At 40.5% G+C, this 21720-nt stretch overlaps 1 protein-coding gene across 8 annotated transcripts in view; it reads left to right on the top strand.

The window, feature by feature from the left end:
- Positions 1 to 21720, top strand: part of wasf1 (WASP family member 1) — a 104413-nt gene that overhangs the window by 53955 nt on the left and 28738 nt on the right. For all 8 annotated transcript variants that reach the window (XM_060856398.1, XM_060856336.1, XM_060856362.1 and 5 more), the window contains one exon: positions 7329 to 7482. In XM_060856398.1, the coding sequence (XP_060712381.1) occupies positions 7329 to 7482 (154 nt within the window). The remainder of the gene's footprint in view (positions 1 to 7328; positions 7483 to 21720) is intronic.

The raw sequence follows: 21720 nt of genomic DNA on the forward strand, positions 1-21720 counted from the left end.
TTCTGCATGTACTGCAGTCACATCTAAGCCAAATTAAGTTTGTCTGCCACTTGTTCCTCAAAATCCAAATCGCACTTGCAAAACTTGAAATATATATGATTTTTGAAGTTTGTGTGACCCTCATATGACTACTTTCATTGTGAAGATCATAGAACCTACTAACCAAGTTGCTTAATACTATATAGGCTAACTTTTTAAAAGCCAGATGTATCATGTGAAATTAATGATGTCAATAGTTTATTCAGTCATCATCACAATGTGGTACAGTGTGTTTTCTAAAAACCAGCTCTTCAACATACAAACAATTCTGTCACCACAATGAACGTCTTGGATTAATCCTGTTATTCACTGATGGTGTAGTGTTCTGTCATTTGGACAGATCAAATCTCTGATCTTTCTCTACCCTGATATGTTGCACAGAATGACTAATACTTGTGGTTGCAAATCCTTCAATTATTGAGATAGTTCTAGCAGATGCAAATTCTTCCTTTTTTATCTACTAATATATTTAATTGATGTATATTTAATGATATGTTGATGTTTCCATTCAACACCAGCCAAAAGTCCTCAGACATTCAAATATAGTTCAACAATATGGCTGAGTACGCCAAAGTTGACAAAAGGAGCTGGAAGAACACAGCAAGCTAGTCAGCATAAGGAGATGGAGAAGTCAACCTTCTTCAGGACTGGAGGTGGGGCAAGGGGGAGCTACAGGTAAAAGTGGAGGTGGTGGTGTTGGGTAGGGAGAGTAGCAGAATGGCAAGGTAGTGATAGGTGAACACAGGTAATGGGTACATCCTGGTTGGTTGTTGGGACGGATGAATCCAGTTGGTAGCTGGAAGGAAGGGTTGGTAGGTGGAATGGAAGGGAGGAGGTGGGGCTGGAAAGAGAACCGGGGAATGGGTGGGAAGATTATTTAAAATTTGAGAACTTAATGTTGGGTTCTCTGGGCTGTACGCTGCCCAGGCGGAAGATGAGGTAGTGTTCCTCCAATTTGAGGTCTAATTCACTGCGGCAATGGAGGATCTTGAGGATGGACATGTTGGAAGGGGACCTGTGTTCACCTATCACTACCTCACCACTCTGTTGCTCTCCCCACCGCAATCTCCTACCCTCCCTTTATCTGAAGCTCCCCACCGCCAATCCTGAAGAAGGGTTATACCTGAAAGGTTGACTTCTGTATCTCCTGATGCTGCCTGGCTTGCTGTGTTCTTCCTGTTAGTTTGCTTTGGATTCTAGCATCTGCGGGTTTTTTGTCTCAAACTGTGTACTTCAAAGTTACCCAGAAAAATACCAAGAGTCAATTTGCTTGAATCAGTCTTCTAGCTGAAATTATTTCTGTTTCTACAGAAATAGTAGATCATTTGCAAATGCTTTTTTTGGGACTTGGTGTTACTTAATATTACTGAAACATCAAAGCACTGGCATCTTAATTAAAAAGATCCATAGAATCTTCTTGAAGTTGATCTGGCCCTCTTATTGATGAGATGTAGTAATTTGGTAATTTGCTGTTTAACTACTCAACTTCCCTGGAGCCTTGTAAATTTATTTCTTTCAAATGCCCATCCAATTTTGTTTTGAAATATTTTGTTATCACTTCTTCCACCACCATGTGAGCAGTGTGTTCCAGTCATTACCTTTCAATCACATTTGCGCAAAGAGGAACAACCTTAAATCCCTCATTCCCAGAACAACTAACTTCAGTAAATCTCCTCAGTATGTTCTCTGACCTTTACAGATTTTTAGAATGATTATAGCATGGATCTGGACCACTTTGCTGATTGTCTCTGCTGGCTATTGAAGGAGCCATTCACAACTGCTACACCACCCCTGCCCCCTTCATATTGTGAATGGTCCTTCCATTAATGACTTATTCTACTCTCTCCAAGGAAAAGAAGCCCAAGTTTTTTTTCAAACTACCTACAATACTTAAGTTCTTCATGCTTGAGACAGTTCTTGTGAAACTCCTCTGCACCTTCTCTAATGCTCATGTCTTTCCTGAAGAGTAGTGACCAGAACTGAGTTACTATATTCCAATTATGGCCTTCTGGCTCTTTATAAAGTATAGTCATTTCTGTAATATAGGAATTTCATGAACTAATTTGCACACAGCAAGCTGCTACAAACTAATACATTAAATAACCTGATAAACTGTTTTGGTGATATTAATTGGGGAATGAACGTTGACAGGATACCAAGAATCATAACCTTGCTCCTATTCAAAACAATTTGATTGGATCTTTGACATCCATTTCCAGAGGCAGAGAGTGGGAAAGACCGATAACAAAGAGATCCCACAAAAGGGGCGGCATGGTGGCTCAGTGATTAGCACTGCTGCCTCACAGCACCAGGGACCTGGGTTCGATTCCAGCCTTGGGCCACTGTCTGTGTGGAGATTAGATTAGATTCCCTACAGTGTGGGAACAGGCCCTTCGGCCCAACCAGTCCACACCGATCCTTGGTGTTTGCAAGTTCTCCCTGTGTTTGCGTGGATTTCCTCCGGGTGCTCTGGTTTCCTCCAAAAATCCAAAGATGTGCACATGAGGTGAATTGGCTATGCTAAATTGTCCGTAGAGTTAGATGCATTAGTCAGGGGTAAATATAGGGTAGGGGTGGGTTACTCTTCAGAGGGTCGGTATGGACATGTGGGCCAAAGGGCTACAGTGAATCTATAGGGAATCTAATTAGATAGATGCAGTATAGTCAAATATGAGGTCATCCAATTTGATGTTAAAAAGAATTAAACATTATTATTAGTTGAAAGCTAGAAATAGTGGATTTCCAAAGAGACTTGGCTTCCAGGTAGATATAATGATGAACAGATACAGGAAACACTACGATACTATAATTCAAAAAGGGTAATTGAATCCTTTGGTCTTTGGTCTAGCAAACTTTGAAGTATGCAAGTCATGCTTCAGCCAATCAAAGCCTTGTTCAGACCACAGCTGAATTATTGTTCAGAGAAGAGTTTGGAATGAACATGTACCTCTGGACTGATGCTTTTGGAAAAGGTGAAGGAATTTTATGAAAAGATGATGATCATGGAGTCATGTGCCTTTTCTCAAGGATGGTTCATTTACTTTTGAACTGATCATGCACATGACCCCTCTCTCTGACCTATGAATTATGGTTATAACGTTAAAAACTTGTAAAATCTCAGCTTGGTAAATGCTTCAGAATTATTGCCACTGATCATTAAGTTTAAGTCACCATAATTTCTGAGAAATTGTGTTTCTAAAGACCTCAAAGAAAAAGCTGATCACCTTCACAGAACCAAAACCCTGAACCCCAAAAATCTATTTAGCTACACTTTAGAAGGCAAGTTTCCAAGACATAATTGAAAATAGTGAAAATGTCCTTTTAAGAATAATCATAACTTTTTATCAACATTTTCTTGCAATTTCTAATTTAAGTTGACAGCAATAATATGTTTACATTAAACACCCAAGGATTTTCATACAATCATTCCACATGAGCCATTTTGATCATAGTATTTTGTCCTTCCATGTTATCTTGGCAAATAACATTGTGTCTGCCTTCTCATCAATTATTTTCTAATTTGTATGGCTGTAGATTAAACTCCAACAAAAAACGTTTGGAATTTTATTATGAAATTGTTCCAGTAGTTAAAGAATGGTTTGTTTATAAACCAGTCTTTGCAGAGTTCCTGGAAGTGTAGACTTCAAAATGTTATTGAGCCAATGCTAGCTTCCATGTCTTTTGCTCCATTATTGAACATTTGTGTTGGCATTCTTCAGTTCTGTGGAGAAACAACTGACTGGTTGTTTGATCCCCATCTTGTCTTGCTGTAACAATACTGCACCAGCACCAACAGCATCAATTGCCAGTTTTAAAAGTCTAGTAAAATTCGGGGCTGCTAAAACCAGTGTGATAAACAGTCACAGATGTACAACATGGAAACAGACCGTTCAGTCCAACCCGTCCATGCCGACCAGATATCCCAACCCAATCTAGTCCCACCTGTCAGCACCCGGCCCATATCCCTCCAAACCCTTCCCATTCATATACCATCCAAATGCCTCTTAAATGTTGCAATTGTATCAGCCTCCACCACATCCTCTGGCAGTTCATTCCATACACGTACCACCCTCTGCGAGAAAAAGTTGCCCGTTAGGTCTCTTTTATATCTTTCCCCTCTCACCCTAAACCTATGCCCTCTAGTTCTGGACTCCCCGACCCCAGGGAAAAGACTTTGCCTATTTACCCTAGCCAATTCCTCATAATTTTGTAAACCTCTATAAGGTCACCCCTCAGCCTCCGACGCTCCAGGGAAAACAGCCCCAGCCTGTTCAGCCTCTCCCTTTAGCTCAAATCCACTAACCCTGGCAACATCCTTGTGTATCTTTTCTTAACCCTTTCAAGTTTCACAACATCTTTCCGATAGGAAGGAGACCAGAATTGCACGCAATATTCCAACAGTGGCCTAACCAATGTCCCCTCTACAGCCGCAACATAACCTCCCAACTCCTGTACTCAACACTCTGACCAATGAAAGAAAGCATACCAAAAGCTGCCTTCACTATCCTAACTACCTGTGACTCCATTTCAAGGAGCTATGAACCTGCACTCCAAGGTCTCTTTGTTCAGCAACACTCCCTCGGACCTTACCATTGTGTATAAGTCCTGCAAAGATTTGCTTTCCCAAAATGCAGCACCTCTCATTTATATGAATTAAACTCCATCTGCCACTTCTCAGCCCATTGGCCCATCTGATCCAGATCCTGTTGTAATCTGAGGTAAACCTCTTCGCTGTCCACTATACCTCCAATTTTGATGTCAACTGCAAACTTACTAACTGTACCTTACAAGTTGTAAAACACATTCTGTCCTACGTTGGCCAATTCAAAATGGGTAGTTTTTCTTGAAAACAGCATGTAATTCTTGAGATTTTTAAATAAATTTTCTTCAGTTTATTTAGGGAGCCACTTGCTTCATAGCAGGTCAAAAAGGACTGAATCCTGCAGGGTCCTCAAGCACATCACCAATAGCGGATATCACAAGGAAATTTCTTTATTCTAGTCATTGGGGCATTCTTATTTTCAAAACTTTGTTTAGAGTTTTTGATGGCATCATTCTAATGTTGCTTGAGATTATGAATAATAAGATGAACACATTGTTTTATTCCGTAGCTACTCATTATTTCTTTGAACATATGTGATGTAGAAACAGATCAAGGTTGAAATTTTATTTCTTTGAGTAACTTTGTATCTTATTCTAAAAAATGATTTAACTTTTCACTGCTACATTTGCTGTAAACTATCTCCAAAGATACTGTTTCAGCAAATCTGGTTGAAACATCATTAATTGTTAATGTTAATAGGTACTAATTCTCACATATAGTATTAATTTAGGGTCCTGTACAATCAACTAAGACTTTGCTGAATGTTTCTCAACGCTAATCAGAGTTAAAGGTGCAGGTTAAATTGATGGGATTCCTTACTACCTGACCTGTTTTTGCTCCTCTGGCAAAATTTAACCATATCTTTAAACAATTCTAGTCAATAAAAATGTTTCAGTACTTCAGCCTGCATTATCCTTGTACCTAAGTGACTTGCAGGTGGAATTTTGTGAGCTACTTGTAGAATTCTATTAAGATACTCAGATCAAACAACCACTACTGCCATTCCTCATTGGCTGGTATTTGAGGTAGTCTCAACTTTCTCCTTAATGCTTTGTCTAAAATAATAATAACAAGCAGATATTGTTTTTGATTTAATTTACAAGCAGGCTGATTAATATAAGTTTCTTAGTTCAGAATCCATCTGTTGAATTTCTGTTGAAGAAGATGGGCTGAAATATTCGCCTTATTTTGTTTTCTTTCCTCCTTTATGCTTGAGTTTTGGACAATAAAGTGAGGTAAATGAGTTTCCACATCAAATCCCTTTTTCATAGAATTAGCCAGGAAGAGGAAGAATCTGTGAGCCTGAGATCCAATCACAACATAGTCAAAAAACAATCCATGATGTTCCTGATGTGGCATCTCAGTTTCTTTAACTTCCACTGGTTGCTAACAGTCTCTGTGAGGGACTTCAATTCTTAAACCAGCCAGAATATTTCCCAAAATCAAATCTATTTGTTTTGTGGGATTTGTTGCATTACTCTGAAAGTGAGAGTTCAGTCCTTTTTTTCCTCTTAGACCAGATTCTTGTTGCTTTGGTTTAAACTAAAAGTCAAGATTACACAAACGAAGAGTATGCTTTCTAGAATTTAGGAAGTTAAGGAATTATTTGATCGAGATATAATGTAATTAGAGGGAACAAAACAGACAAATAGAATCTATTTCTACAAGGTGGGGAGTCATTGGCAATTACTGTGTCTATACATTATCATCAGTCCTTTCAAATGTAAAGTAAGGAAATATTTCTAAGCCAGATATAGTATTTTTCAAGTTATTTTGCTACTGGTTCATTGTTAATTTCAAATCTGAGATTTATACTTTTAAAAGATATTGGTCAAAAATAGGTATGTGGAATTTGGTCATGTGGTCCCAATTTCACTAAATATTACAACAGATTTTAGGAGTGAAAAGATCTACTGCTTATGTGCTGTGACATGAATATTTATTTTCTTCATGTATTCTTTTTTAGTATTTCTGCTTCTTTGATTGCTCTTAGGTTTTTAGTTTGATAAATTTGTCCATTGCTTAGCAACATTGATAATGATGCTGAGTCTCCAGACCATTATTGACCAGTGTTCCCCACAATTTTGGAAGCAATAAGGGTATCAACATGGTAATAAACATCAGAGCAGGCTCAAGGGGCTGAATGGCCTCCACCCGTTTCTATTTCTGTTGGGCATCAGGAGTGCATTTCTACAAATCATATTGAAACGTATGCATGCAAGCTCTGCAGAATGTTCCTCTGAAGATCTGGGAGCTGTGTAAGATTTGCTTTGAGAAACTACAATCTGAGTAAGTTATCCATAAAGACTGGGTGTTTAATATGACATTGGATATAATGAGTCAACACCAGGAGTTGGGAATATATTTTTTTATTATTTGATCTGTTTATGCTACATATTGTTTACTTTGATTAATTATAAGTTGGTTATTATTTCAGAACACATTGACATATAGATTGTCAAATTATACTGCTAATGTTATAACATTTTAACAAATATTTTGCAATACTGTGTGCTGATTCTGAAACTGCTTTAGTGATTCAGGGAATGTCATGAGCAGTGTGGGGTTGATGTCAATATACAAAGTGAAATGTTGGGAACATAAAATGCAATTAATTAAATATACATAGAAGGATCTCGCACAGAAGTTTTAAAGAGATCTGCACATTTGTTAATTTTCTTTTTAGTTTCTCTTCAAGATATTACTATGAGGAAAGCCTTTCGAAGCTCCACTGTTCAAGATCAGCAACTATTTGATCGCAAGTCATTGCCCATTCCATTGCTGGAAACTTACAGCATGTGTGAGAAACCCCCTCCTTTGAACATCCTTTCTGCGTACAGGTTAGAGAAACTTCTGGATCTTTCAAGAAAATTAAGTGTTAATGTCATGAGACTTTGGAGGAAAAAAGAACGTTTGCCATAGTTATGAATGAGCAGTATCTTAAACTTTAAATATGGATAATAAAAGAGGTTCAAGTGAGCAGATTATCCTGGATAGCGAGCTAGAATATATTCATGTATTCTTTTAGAATACATGAAAGATTAAAACATTATGCTTTTAAAGTTTTTCTATTGCTTTCTGAAACATTTTTTTCACAGTTGATTGATCAAAGTACTGTGTAATGGCAAAGGAAAAAATTGAATGCAAGCACTTTGAATTGTTTATCAAATCAGCAGCTGAATTGACAGCACTTACTGCTGTTAGCCTGCTTTTGAATGAAGTCATTGATCTAACACAACAGTAAAATAGTCTTGCATTTAAGAAAGCCACTTTTCTCATTCATTTATCTCCAGCAGAATTTTGAATATGCAATTCATCCCACTGGGAAGAAATCCCTGAACAAGCGTGTCCTCCAGGGGTCTGTTATGGTCATGTGAGAATCTTATCTTCCTCCAATTCCACACTTGCAAATGCACTACCAAAAACCAGCCTCTATTCATTTTCTATTACTTGGCAGTGGGGCCTGCAATGTGGATTACTCACTGTCATCCTGCCTCAGCACTTCGAGCTTTTAAGTCAGAAAATTCAAAATCTAATTCACAATTGAATTAATTCAGTGCTAAAACTACTCAGGAGCGCTACATTGTCCGATGCGCTGTCCTTTTCATTAAATAAGTTTGTTTTGCTTTGATTCATTATCAAAGAGGAGCAGAGAGTTCTTTCTCAGCCCCAGAAAATACACTTTGACACATTGGTCTGTTACCGAAGACTGTTTATTTCCTTTCTCCTAAGCTAGATATTTTGAGAGTAATGTTTTGAGAAAATTCAATTTTCTGGTGGCTTTATACATCCTCTATGGGATATTTATCCTTGAATCTTGGATTAATTCCCTTACGTGTGTGTTTAAAAACGAATCCACTGAAAACTTGGACTGTGGGCATTGACTACATTCTCTCATGTTGCTGCCCCTAAGCACATTTTTTGTTTCTTTTGATATCTTAAATGTGATTAGCTTTTGTTATACACTTGCCTATTACTCAGAGCAAAGAACAGTACAGCATAGGAACAGGCCCTTTGGCCTATCTTCATCAACACACAATCCCTTTCTGAACTGAAAAAATCTTTTGCCTCTGCACAGTCCATATCCCTCCATTCCCTGCCTCTTTATATATCTCTCAGGATGCCTCTTCAATGTTGTTATTGCATCCACCTCCACCAACTTTGGGACTTCATTCCAGGCATTAACCACCCTCTCTGTTCAAAAAAAACCATGCCTCTCTCATCTCTTTTACCTCCCCCATTTTACCTTAAACTTATATCCCCTAATAATTGATATTTCTACCCTTGGTGGGGGGAATGTTTCTGACTATCAATTCTATCTGTGCCTCTCACCATTTTGTGAACTTGTATAAGGTCGCCCCGCATCCTTCAATGCTCAAGTGAAAGCAAACCAACTTTGTCCAGTCTCACCTCATCTAATATCTTCCAAAATTGATTTGGTACCCTCTCCAAAGCCTCCACATTCTTCTGGTAGTATAGTGACCAGAACGGTACACAATATTCCAAATGTGGCCTTACTAAAGTTCTATGCAGCTGTAATATGACTTGTCAATTTTTATACTCTGTCCCAACCGATGAAAGCAAGCATGATGTATGCCGCCTTGACCACCTTATCAACTTGTGTTGCTACTTCCAGGAAACTGTGGACCTGTACACATAACTCTGTCTGTATGTTGAAGTACTAAGATATACTAACAGTTCTGCCATTTACTGCAAATTTCCCTGCTGCATTAGAACTTGCAGAATGCATCACCTTGCATCTGTCCAGGCTAAACTTCATCTGCTATTTCTACGCTCAAATCTCCAACCAATCTATATCCTGCTGTATCCTCTGGCAATTCTCAATATCCGCACCTTTCTCAATTTTTGTCATCAGCAAACTTAATCACGCCACCCACATTCTCTTGCAAAGGATTCCAACACTACTCCCTGTGGAACACCACTGGTCACAGGTCTCCAGTCAGAAAAATGCCCTTCCACTGCTACTCTGACTTCAGAACTAAGTCATAGTTAGTCAGAAGCCTGTATCCATCTTACTAGCTTGCCACGGATACAAATGATTTCATTTTCTGTATCAGCCTGCCACAAGAAATCTTGTCAAAGACCTTAATAAAGTCCATATAGATAACATCTACTGTCCTGTCCTCATCTTTATCACTTCCTGAAAAAACTCAATCCTATTTGTGAGAGACAAACTATCCCACACAAAGCTATGCTGTCTATTGCTAATATATTCATATTTTCCCAAATGTCAGAAAATCCTACCTCTAAGAATCTTCTCAAATAATGTTACTACTTCTGACTTAAGAATCACTGGCCTGTAATCTCCCGGAGTATCCCGGTTTCCCTTTTTTTACAAGAATGACGTTAGCTGTTCTCCGGTCCGCTGGACCCCTCATAACTATAGAGGACACAAAGCCTTCACATAAGACTCTAGCCATTTCCTCATTTGCTGCCTCCAGTATTTTGGAATAGATTCCCATCGGATCCTGGGGACTTGTCGACCTTAATGATTTTTAATCTCACAACACTATCACCTTTTTTATGTTGACATGTCCCAGAATATCAATATAACGCCCTTGAGACTCACTATTCACTGTGTCCTTCTCTCTCGTGAACTATTCATGGTTCGCCCTTTCCCTTGCTACGCTCTTGCTCTTATATACGTATAAAATGCTTTGGGATTTTCCTTAATTCTGTCTACCAAAGATACTTCATGGCACTTTTTAGTCTTCCTAAATTCCTCATTTGAGTTCTTTCTTGCTATCTTTGTATTCTTCGAGGGCTCTGTTTTCAGTTTCCTAAATCTTCTGTACATCTCCTTTTATTTTTTGACTAAGCTCTTAACTTCTCTTGTCATCCAAGGTTTCTGAATATTGCCATCCTTATCTTTCATCCATGTGTCAGATGTGGATTTACCCTCAAACAGCTGCAGCAGTCTATTCCCCAGTTTCTGTCTAATATTGTCATAACTAACCTTCACCTAATTTAGTACTTTCACTCAAACCACTCTTATCCTTATACATAAGTAACTTATGGAATTATGGTCACTGGTCCTGAAATGCACCCCCACTGAAACTTTGATCACCTGGGTGGGCTCATTTGCCAGTTCCCAGTCTAGTATGGCCCCTTATCTAGTTGGATGTTTTACATATTGTTTCAAAAAACCATCCTGGACACACCTAACAAATTCCCTCTGTCTAAGCCCCTGGCACTAAGCAAGTTCCAGACAATATAGAGAAGTTAAAATGATGAGTGATTTTACATTTTTCAATAATGTGTCCACTCTGTTCCTCAATCACCTGCTGGCTGTTAGGAGGCTGTAGTGCCCAATAAAGTGATTGCATCCTTGCTGTTTCTGAACTCCATTCATGTAGCCTTGCTGGATGAGCCCTCCAAGATGTCCTCTCTCCGTACAGCTTGATTTTCTTGTTAATCAGTAACATAAATTCCCTACCTCTTTTACATGCCCCTCTATCATGCCTGAAGCACCTAAATCTTATAACATTAAGCTGCCAGTATTGTCCCTCTCTCTATAATAGCTACGGCATTATTGTTATTTGTATTAATCCAAGTTCATCTGCCTTACCTGCCATACTATTCATATCAAATTAAATACCCTTCTGACCGCCAGTCCCATTGTGTGAAGTAACTTCTCCCATCTGTTCTTCCTTTTTAGCCTTACTGGCCTTAGTCTCAGACTCCTCCTCAGTCATTTTACTTGCTGACCTACTGCTCTGGTTTCCATCCCCCCACACTAAATTTTAAACCCCCTGAGTGACACTAGCAAACCACCTTGATATGATGTTGGTTGCCCTCCAGTTTAGATGCAACCTGACCTCCTTGTACATGTCCCACTAGCCCTGAGGACTTTCCAATGGTCTACATACCTGAAGCCCTCCCTCATACACCAGCTCCTTAGTCACATACTGAACTGTACTATCTTCCTATTCCTGGCCTCACTGGCAGGTGATCTAGGAAGTAATCCCAAGATTACAATGCTAGAGGTGCTGCTTTTCAACTTTCTACCTAACTGTGTGAGCTCCCATTACAGGATCTCCTCTTTCTTTCTGCCTCTGTCATTGGTACCAATATGGACCATACTTCTGGCTGCTCATCCTCCTATTTCAGAATATCCTGTGCCTATTCAGAGACATCCTTGTCCCTGGCACCATGGAAGCCACACACCATCCTGGAGTTTTGTTTGCAGCCACAGAAAAGCCAATCTGTACCCCTGAGTTCCCCCTCTCAACAGCTTGCCTACATGTTGACCCTCTCTATTATGCAACAGTGCCTATTGCAGTGCCACTGATCTGGCTGCTGCTGCTGCTTTCCCCTGAGAGGCCATGTGTCCAACAATATCCAATATGAAATACCTAGAGAGGGAAATGGCCACAGTGGTCTCCTGCACTGTCTTTCCACCCTTACTCATCTTCCTGGTGGTCACCCAACCTTCTCTATCTGTGTAACCCCAACTGATGGTGTGACCAGTGCACTAAATATGCTCTCCACAACATTGTAAGCTTCATGGATACTCCATAGTGACTCCATCCACAGCTCCAGGCACAACATGTGGCAAATCAGGAGCTGCATCTGAATGTACTTTCTGCATATGTAGTCACTATAATCACTGGAAACTTGCCTGAATTTTCCACATTGCAGGAGATGCATTCCATGGGGCTGAGTTCTCCTGCTATTGCAAACTCCATTAACTAAATCAACCTTATCAACTATAGACCGTAATCCAGGACCTGATTACATAACCTAATTCCACTAGTCACCAAAATCAGGTGTCTCACTCCTGTTCTCTACTCCTAGCAGACTACAACTACAAAGTTACCCTCTTGCTCCAAGCAACCCATTTCTCGGAACCCTTTAAGAAATGCAGGAGAGACTTTCCATACCTCTCGATACATGGTGAATTTCTAACACACAGTGCCTTGCTATGCATTACATACTGTGTTAAATTTCTTTTGAACTGAATTTTCAGTAAACATCAGAAATGATGTGGAAAAGGAAATTCTGTAACAACCTTAAGGACTTTGGCGTAGAACTTTCAGGAGGTTAGTCTGAGCAGCGGCAGCAGCAGCAACTGCAACAGAGCGAAGGACAGTGAATTTGGGGATGAACAGCAACAGGATAAAGACCTGAGGAGTCTGAGCAGCAACAGAGTGAAGGAGAGATACTCGCTCAATCTGCAAAGTCGAAAATCATACAACACCAGGTTATAGTCCAACAGGTCTATTTGGAAGTATTAGCTTTCAGTGCACTGTTCCTTCATCAGGTAGCTGGTGCAGCAGGATCATAGGACGTAGAATTTATAAAGTATTAAGGTTTTATACTATTGAATAAACCTAGATTGCTGTTAAGTCTTTAATACTTAGAATAGGGATGCAGGTTTCAACTATTAACTTTGTCCACCCCAGTCCAAAACCGACACCTACACATTCCGTCTGCAAACCTGGTTCCTGAGAAGCCAAGCCTATGTGATGTTTTGAGTCACAATGTCACGACCAGAGTTCTGTCCCGAGATTCAGCTTCACATTTGCTCTGGCTGATCCCACTCTTAAGGTATTTATCCCACTGTTGCTGTTCATGCTCAGGTTCGTTCTCCTTTGCTCGGCTGTTGTTACTGCTGCTGCTGTCATTGCTCAGATTGATCTTGGACCAGACCCCACTCACCGCAGATATTTATCCTACTGCTACTGTTCACCCCCCAGTTCGTTGTCCTTCACTCTATTGCTGCCATTGCTGCTCAGACTGAACACAGTTCAGGCCTAGATCCTCAGGTATTTATCCTGCTGTTGTTCACTCCCAGGTTCATTGTCCTTTGCTCTGTTGCTGCTCAGACTAACTGTTTGAAAGTTCAGAATTCTATGCCAAAGTCCTTAAGATTGTTACATGATGTGGCAGAATTTCCTTTTCCACATCATTTCTGAAGTTTGGTCCAACTCTTCATACAAACAAATACTTGATTATATTCATGCACTCTATTTTCATATCCTTTTTCCTTCATCTGCCATTCAACTTGGAATTTGAACATTGACTTAGTTTCTGTCTGGATCATTAGCCTTACAAGTGAATTACAAAGATTCATGTATCTCCCTAAAGGGGTTTCTGTTACAAAAGTTAATTTTGTGTCTATTTCTCAACCTCTCAACTACTTGAAACAGTCTGATTCCATGTGCCTGTGCAATGATTATTTCATGTTTTTAAACACCATATTGATTTGTAATTTGCAATGTTGTACTAAAAATAACAAAGTCTTCATGTTTAGATTCCTGAAAGTCAGAAGACATTCTAAAGCCTCAATAACCCTGTCGTTGTGTTGGAATTAACCATGCTTCCAATTTTGGATCACGTGTAAATTTCAACACCACTCCCTGAGGCCAGTATCTAAATGATTTTTGTATATGGTCGATGTAACTGAATCTTATGGCCATTACTACCAATTTCTATCCATTTTGGAAGTTCTGTCTCCTCAATCTCCCTTCTAATAATTTTAAATAGTTTACTGACCTTCCGTTAAATCCATAGCCTTTAGTCTTTTGGTTATTTCGCAGAATGAGGACGTCTCTGGTAACACCAGCCTTGATTGGCAATCACTGACTCCCCTTAAGAATGTAGTTGTGAGCTGCTGCCTTGAATGCAGCCAAACGGCTTGTTGTGCTATTGAGGGAGCTGTTAAAAATTAGCCATATTAATTGTTGGTCAGGAGTGACATATTGGGGCAACTGAGTGTGGATGATCGATTTCCTACCCTGCAAGCCAATTTTTAAAAAAAGACATTGATGAATACAATGGACATTTATTACTGCTCTTTGGTAGTTTGTGGTCACCATTATAAATAAATTATTTTCATTCCACATAAATACATTTAAAATGACTGCTGACATGATAGGATTTGAACTCCCATCTTCAGGAAATTGGTATAATAACCAAACCAACGTAACTTGTTTCATAATCTCCCAAATGCCTTCATTGTCAAAGGTTCCTGTACATTTCTCTCTTTGACTATGTCTTCTCAACAAGAAACTTGTTGAACATGATGGCCCTTTCAAGATTGGCACTGACAATTCTTTGGTAGTTTTGTGTCTTAGTGCATAGTTATGTCATCCCTAATTAAATTTATCAATTTCAATTGTTAAGCTAACTGACCAGTAATTACTCAAATTAGTTCTATTTTTTTTTCAAGAATGGGTACTTCTTTGATCGTGCTTCAGTTGTCAGGCATCGATTCCCAAGCTTCACTCTTTTTAATTATCTTTTTTTCAGTATTTTAACAGTGAGGAGTGATGTTATCTTGGAAGAATTATCAAACTGTAATAGTAGAAGTTAAAGCATAAAAAGGGATAAACTAGCTATTGGGTGTATACCTCAATCAGGGAGATATAAAAGATCAAATATGTAATCAAATTTCAGAGAAATGTAACGATAAAAAAAACAGCAATAATAGGAGGTATTAGCTAAACATTAATTGGGATAGTTTTAGTATGCAAGATAGGAAGGAAATATAATTGCACCCAGAATGTCTATAGCCAGTACATAGAAAGCTCAACAAGTTTTGAACCTAATATTCAGAAATGAACCTGAGCTCGTGGAAGGTGCAAGTATTGGGGAGCATTTTGGAGATAGTAACAATAACCTAGTTATATTTGGGATAGTTATGGAAAATGATGACGATGGGTCAAGAATAAAAGTTCTAGATTGAGGAAACATTAATTTTACCAAAATAACATAGTTTGGGCCAATTGAACTAGGACCAGATAAAGTTGTGTCAGAGAAGTGGAGGCATTCAAGGAGGAGATTGCGAAGGTACAGTGCAAACATGCCCCCATAAAGGCGAAGACTGGGGCCAAAACCAGAAAACCGTGGATGTTAATGGACATAAAGGTTAGGATTAAGAAAACGAGAGTAGCTGATGGCAGATGTTGAGGGTTCAATACTGCGGAGTTTCTACAGGGGTATAAAAAGTGCGAAGGGAACTTATAAAGGGAATTTTGAACCTGAAAAAATGCATGAGAAAACACTGGTGAGTAATATGAAGGAAGAGTTTTTAAAAGAAATATATATATATAGCAAGACAATAGCTAAGGAAAGCGCAGTACCTATTTATACCATAAAGGTAATGTGTGTCTGGACAATAAAGTACTGAGGATAGTCCTTAATGAATATTTGGTTGGTCTTCACATTGGAAAAGAATGATACAAGCTTAGACATCAAGGTGGAGGATGCTTGAAATATTTTTAAAACGTTAATATATAGATGACGTACTAGCAAGTTTATCAGCCTTCCTGAGGAGGTGTATCTCGGTTAATGAGGGAGGCAGGAGAGGAGAGATCCAGGATCTTGGCAGTAATTTTCAGATCAGAGGATTGGAGGAATGTTAATTTTGTACCATTATTTTAAAAAGGAGCAAGGATAGACCAGGAAATAGCAGGGAAGTCAATGTTATCCCAGTGGTTGGGAAGCTGTCAGAAAGAATTCTGTGGGGTGCAGTATATCTGCACTTGTTTGAACATGGGTTAATCAGGAACAGTCACCATGAATTTTTTTTTAAGAAAAGGACAAAAGTAAAAATTACACAACACCAGGTTATAGTCCAGCAGGTTTATTTGGAAGTACTAGCTTTCGGACCGCTGCTCCTTTGTCAGGTAGCTAGCAGGGCAGAATCATAAGACACAGAATTAATAGCACAAGATTATAGTGTCATGCAATTGATATGATATTTTGAACAAACCTAGAGGGAAGGCAAGTTTGATCAGAATTTTTTGATGCGAGGTACCCAGGAGTGTTGAGGAGGGCAATGTATTTGATGTGGTCTTCTTTGCCTTTAGCAAGATTTTTGCTAGGATTTCTCATAGCACTGATCAAGAAAGTGAGAGCACGTGGGATCTAAGGGCCAGTGGGATTTTGGATCCCAAATTCTCCATCCAATGGCACCCATTTCCTGTGACTAAATAAAACAAAACTTGGCTGAGAGACAGGAAGCAGAGAGAAGCAGTGGAGGGATTTTTTGATGACTGGAAGTCTATTTCCAGTAGGATTCTACAGGGTTCATTTGGGATGTTTGCAGTTTTTGGCGTACATGAATGATTTAGACTTGAATGTAGTAAATGTCACTAAGATGTTTACAGATGACAAAAATTGGTTCGGTAATAAATCATGAGGAGGGTGCCCATTAACTGGAGGATATTGACCAACTTGTCAGCCTGGGCAGAACAGTGGCAAATGGAATTTGATCAGAAAAGTGTGAAGTAATGCACTTGGTGAAGACTAACAAGATAAGGGATTACACTATGGATGGTAGTACCCAAGAAGTTATTGAAGGCCGGAGGTCCTAGGTGTGCGTATCCATAGATCCCTGAAGGTAGAAGTGCAGGTAGATAAAATGGTTCAGAAGGCAATCCAGATCAGTGTAAGGTGATTCCACTTGAGCTGCATAAACAAGGCAGGGGAGTACATGATTGTATTGGGATTGTATTATAGACCCCCTAATAGTCAGCAGGAAATTGAGAAACAGATTTGTATGGAGATTTCAGTTATCTGTAAGAATAATAGGGTGGATGTGATCAGGGTCTTAACTTTCCAAACATAGACTGGGACTGCCATAGTGTTAAGGATTTAGATGGAGAGGAATTTAAGTGTGTATAAGAAAATTTTTATATTCAGTATGTGGATGGACCTACTAGAGAAGGTGCAAAACCTGATCTACTCTTGGGAAATAAGGCAGAGCAGGTGACTGAGGTCTCAGTGGAGGAGCACTTTGGGGCCAGTGACAATAATTCTATTATTTTTCAAGTAGTGATGGAGAAGGATAGACCAGATCTAAAAGTTGAAGTTATAAATTGGAGGAAGACTCATTTTGACAGTATTAGGCAAGAACTTTCAAAAGTTGATAGGGGGGCACACATTTGCAAGTAAAGGGACAGCTGAAAAATGGGAAGTCTTCAGAAATGAGATAATGAGAATCCAGAGACAGTATATTCCTGTTAGGGTGAAAGGAAAGATTGGTTGGTCAAGGGAATGCTGGATAACTAAAGAATTTGAGGGCTTGGTTAAGAAAAAGTAGGAAGCATACGTTAGGTATAGACAGAAGAGATTTAGTGAATCCTTAGAATATAAAGGCAGTAGGTGTATACTTAAGAAGGAATTCAGGAAGGCAAAAAAGGACATGAGATTGCTTTGGTAAATAGGGTGGTGGAGGCTTTTCAGACTGGAGGTCTGTGACCAGTGGAGTGCCACAAGGATTGGGATTAACAGGAATAAACTACTTTTCGTCATTTATATAAATGATTTAGATGCGAGCATAAGAGGTATAGTTAGTAAGTTTGCAGATGACACCAAAATTGGAGGTGTAGTGGACAGTGAAGAAGGTTACCTCAGATTACAATGGGATCTTGATCAGATGGGCCAATGGGCTGAGGAGTGATAGATGAAGTTTATTTTAGATAGATGCGAGGTATTCTGGGAAAGCAAATCTTAGCAGGACTTCTACACTTAATGGTAAGGTCCTAGGGAGTGTTGCTGAACAAAGAGACCTTGGAGTGCAGATTCATAGCTCCTTGAGAGTGGAATCGCAGGTAGATAGGATAGTGAAGAAGGCATTTGGTATGCTTTCCTTTACAAAGAACAAAAGAAAATTTACAGCCCAGGAACAGGCCCTTCGGCCTTCCAAGCCCTAGCCAATCCAAATGTGCTGTCTAAAACTGTCGGTTAGTTCCTAAGCATCTGTGTCCCTCTGCTCCCCACCTACTCATGCATTTGTCCAAACGCATCTTACATGAATTTACTGTACCTGCCTCTACCACCTCTGCTGGCAACGCATTCCAAACACCCACCACCCTCTGTGTGAAGTATTTACCGCTTGTATCCCCCTTAAACTTTCCACCTCTTGCCTTGAAAGCGTGACCTCTCATTATTGAATCCTTCACCTGGGAAAAAGTTTGTCTCTATCCACCCTGTCTGTGCCCTTCATGATTTTGTAAACCTAATCAGGTCTCCCCTAAATGTCCTTTTTTTTAATGAAAATAAACCTAACCTACTCAACCGTTCTTCATAGCTAGCACTTCCATAGTAGGCAACATCTTTTCCAAAGCATCCACATCCTTTTGGTAATGTGGTGACCAGAACTGTCCAGAGTATTCTAAATGCGGCCGAACCAATGTCTTGTACAATCTTAATATGACTTGCCATCTCTTATACTCAATACTCCATCCAATGAAGGCAAGCATACTATATGCCTTCTTGACCACTCTATCCACCTGTGCAGTAACCTTCAGGGTACAATGGACTTGCACTCCCAGATCTCTCTGCCCATCAACTTTTCCCAAGGCTCTTCCGTTCATTGTATAATTTGCTCTAGAATTAGTCTTGCCTAAATGCATCACCTCACATTTGACTGGATTGAAAGCCATCTGCCACTTTTCCGCCCAACTTTCCAGCCTATCTATTATCTCTTGTATTCTCTGATAGTCCCTTATGCTTTCTGCTACTCCACCAATCTTCGTGTCATCTGCAAACTTGGTGATCATACCAACAGTGTCCTCTTCCAGATCATTTATGTATATTACAAACAACACTGATCCCTGTGAAACACCATTGGTCACCTTTCTCCATTTCGAGAAACTCCCTTCAACTACTACTCTGTCTCCTGTTGCTCAACCAGTTCTTTATCCACTTAGCTAGAATACCCTCCACACCATGTGACTTCACTTTCTCCATTAGTTGACCATGGGGAACCTTATCAAATGCCTTACTAAAATCCAGGTATATGACATCAGCAGCCCTTCCTTCATCTATCAACTTGGTCACTTCCTTGAAGAACTCTATTAAGTTGGTATGGTATGATCTCCCCCATACAAAACCATGTTGCCTATCACTGATAAGCCCATTCTTTTCTAAATATAAATAGATCTTATCCCTTCGTACCTTCTCCAGCACCTTTCTCACCACTGGCCTCAGGCTTACTGGTCTGTAGTTACCTGGAATATCCCTACTACCCTTGTTGTATAGGAGAACAACATGAGCAACCCTCCAGTCCTCCGGCATCTCACCTGTGTTTAAGGATGCCACAAAGACATCTGTCAGGGTCCCAGCTATTTCCTCTCTCGCCTCACTCAGCAACTTAGGATTGATCCCATTCGGTCCTGGGGATTTGTCCACCTTAATAACCTCTAGCCTACCCAACACATCATCCCTACTTATGTCAATGTGATCCAGATTAATCAAACTTGTATCTCTAATCTCAAGATTCATCATTTTCCTCTCAGTGAACACCGGCTCCCCACCTCTTCCTCCGCTACACTGATGACTGCATTGGCGCCACCTCGTGCTCCCGCGAGGAGGTTGAGCAATTCATCAACACATTCCACCCTGACCTTAAATGTACCTGAACCATCTCTGACACCTCCCTCCCCTTCCTAGACCTCTCCATCTCCATTAATGATGACCGACTTGACACCGACATTTTTTTACAAACCCACTGACTCCCGCAGCTACCTTGGTTACACCTCTTCCCATCCTACCTCCTGCAAAAATGCCGTCCCGTATTCCCAATTCCTCCAACTCCACCGTATCTGCTCCCAGGAGGACCAGTTCCACCACAGAACACACCAGATGGCCTCCTTCTTTAGAGACTGCAATTTTCCTTCCCACATGGTTAAAGATGCCCTCCAACGCATCTCGTTCACATCCCACACCTCCGCCCTCTGACCCCACCCCTCCAACCATAACAAGGACAGAATGCCCCTGGTGCTCACCTTCCACCCTACCAACCTTTGCATAAACCAAATCATCTGCCGACCTTTCCGCCACCTCCAAACGGGCCCCACCACCAGGGATATATTTCCCTCCCCACCCCTTTCCACCTTCAGCAAAGATTGTTCCCTCCGTGACTACCTGGTCAGATCCACACCCCCCTTACAACACACCTTCCCATCCTGGCACCTTCCCCTGCCACCGCAGGAATTGCAAAATCTGCGCCCACACCACCTCCCTCACCTCCATCCAAGGCCCCAAAGGAGCCTTCCACATCCATCAAAGTTTTACCTGCACATCCACCAATATCACTTACTGTATCCGTTGCTCCTGATGTGGTCTCCTCTACATTGGGGAGACTGGACATCTCCTAACAGCATGCTTTAGGGAACATCTCTGGGACACCCGTACCAATCAACCACACCGCCCTGTGGCCCAACATTTCAACTCCCCCTCCCACTCTGCCGAGGACATGGAGGTCCTGGGCCTCCTTCACCGCCGCTCCCTCGCCACCAGATGCCTGGAGGAAGAATGCCTCATCTTCTGCCTCGCGACACTTCAACCCCAGGGTATCAATGTGGACTTCATCAGTTTTCTCATTTCCCCTTCCTCCACCTCACCCCAGTTCCAAACTTCCAGCTCAGCACTGTCTCCATGACTTGCCTACCTGCCTATCTTCTTTTCCACCTGTCCACTCCACCCCTTGACATACCACCTTCGTCCCCTCCCCCACTCACCTAGTGTACTCTATGCAACTTTCTCCCCCTCCTCACCCTCCTCTCATTTATCTCTCCACCCTTCAGGCTCTCTGCCTGTATTCCTGATGAAGGGCTTTTGTCCGAAACGTCAATTTTACTGCTCCTCAGATGCTGCCTGAACTGCTGTGCTTTTCCAGCACCACTCTAATCAAGACTCTAGTTTCCAGCATCTGCAGTCATTGTTTTTACCTCAGTGAACACTGATGCAAAGTAATCACTCAGAATCTCATCCATTCTCTCAGGTTCGACACACAGCCTTCCTTCGTTATCCTTTAGTGGACCAATCCTTTCTCTAGTTACCCGCTTGCTTCTTATATAAGAATAAAGTGCTTTGGGATTCTCCTTAATTCTGCTCGATAAAGCTATTTCATGACCCCTTTTAGCCTGCTTGATTCCTCGTTTAAGACTTGTCCTATTCTTCCGATATTCTTCCAGGGTCCGTTCTGTTCTTAGCTGCCTAGAACTTATGTATGCTTCCCTTTTCGTACAGTTTCTAGTCGTACAATTTCTACTGTCATCCACAGTTCACAAATCTTGCCCTTCCTATCCTTTGCCTTCAAC

The sequence above is a fragment of the Hemiscyllium ocellatum genome, chromosome 3 (genome assembly GCF_020745735.1).
Source record: "Hemiscyllium ocellatum isolate sHemOce1 chromosome 3, sHemOce1.pat.X.cur, whole genome shotgun sequence".
Lineage (NCBI taxonomy): Eukaryota > Metazoa > Chordata > Chondrichthyes > Orectolobiformes > Hemiscylliidae > Hemiscyllium > Hemiscyllium ocellatum.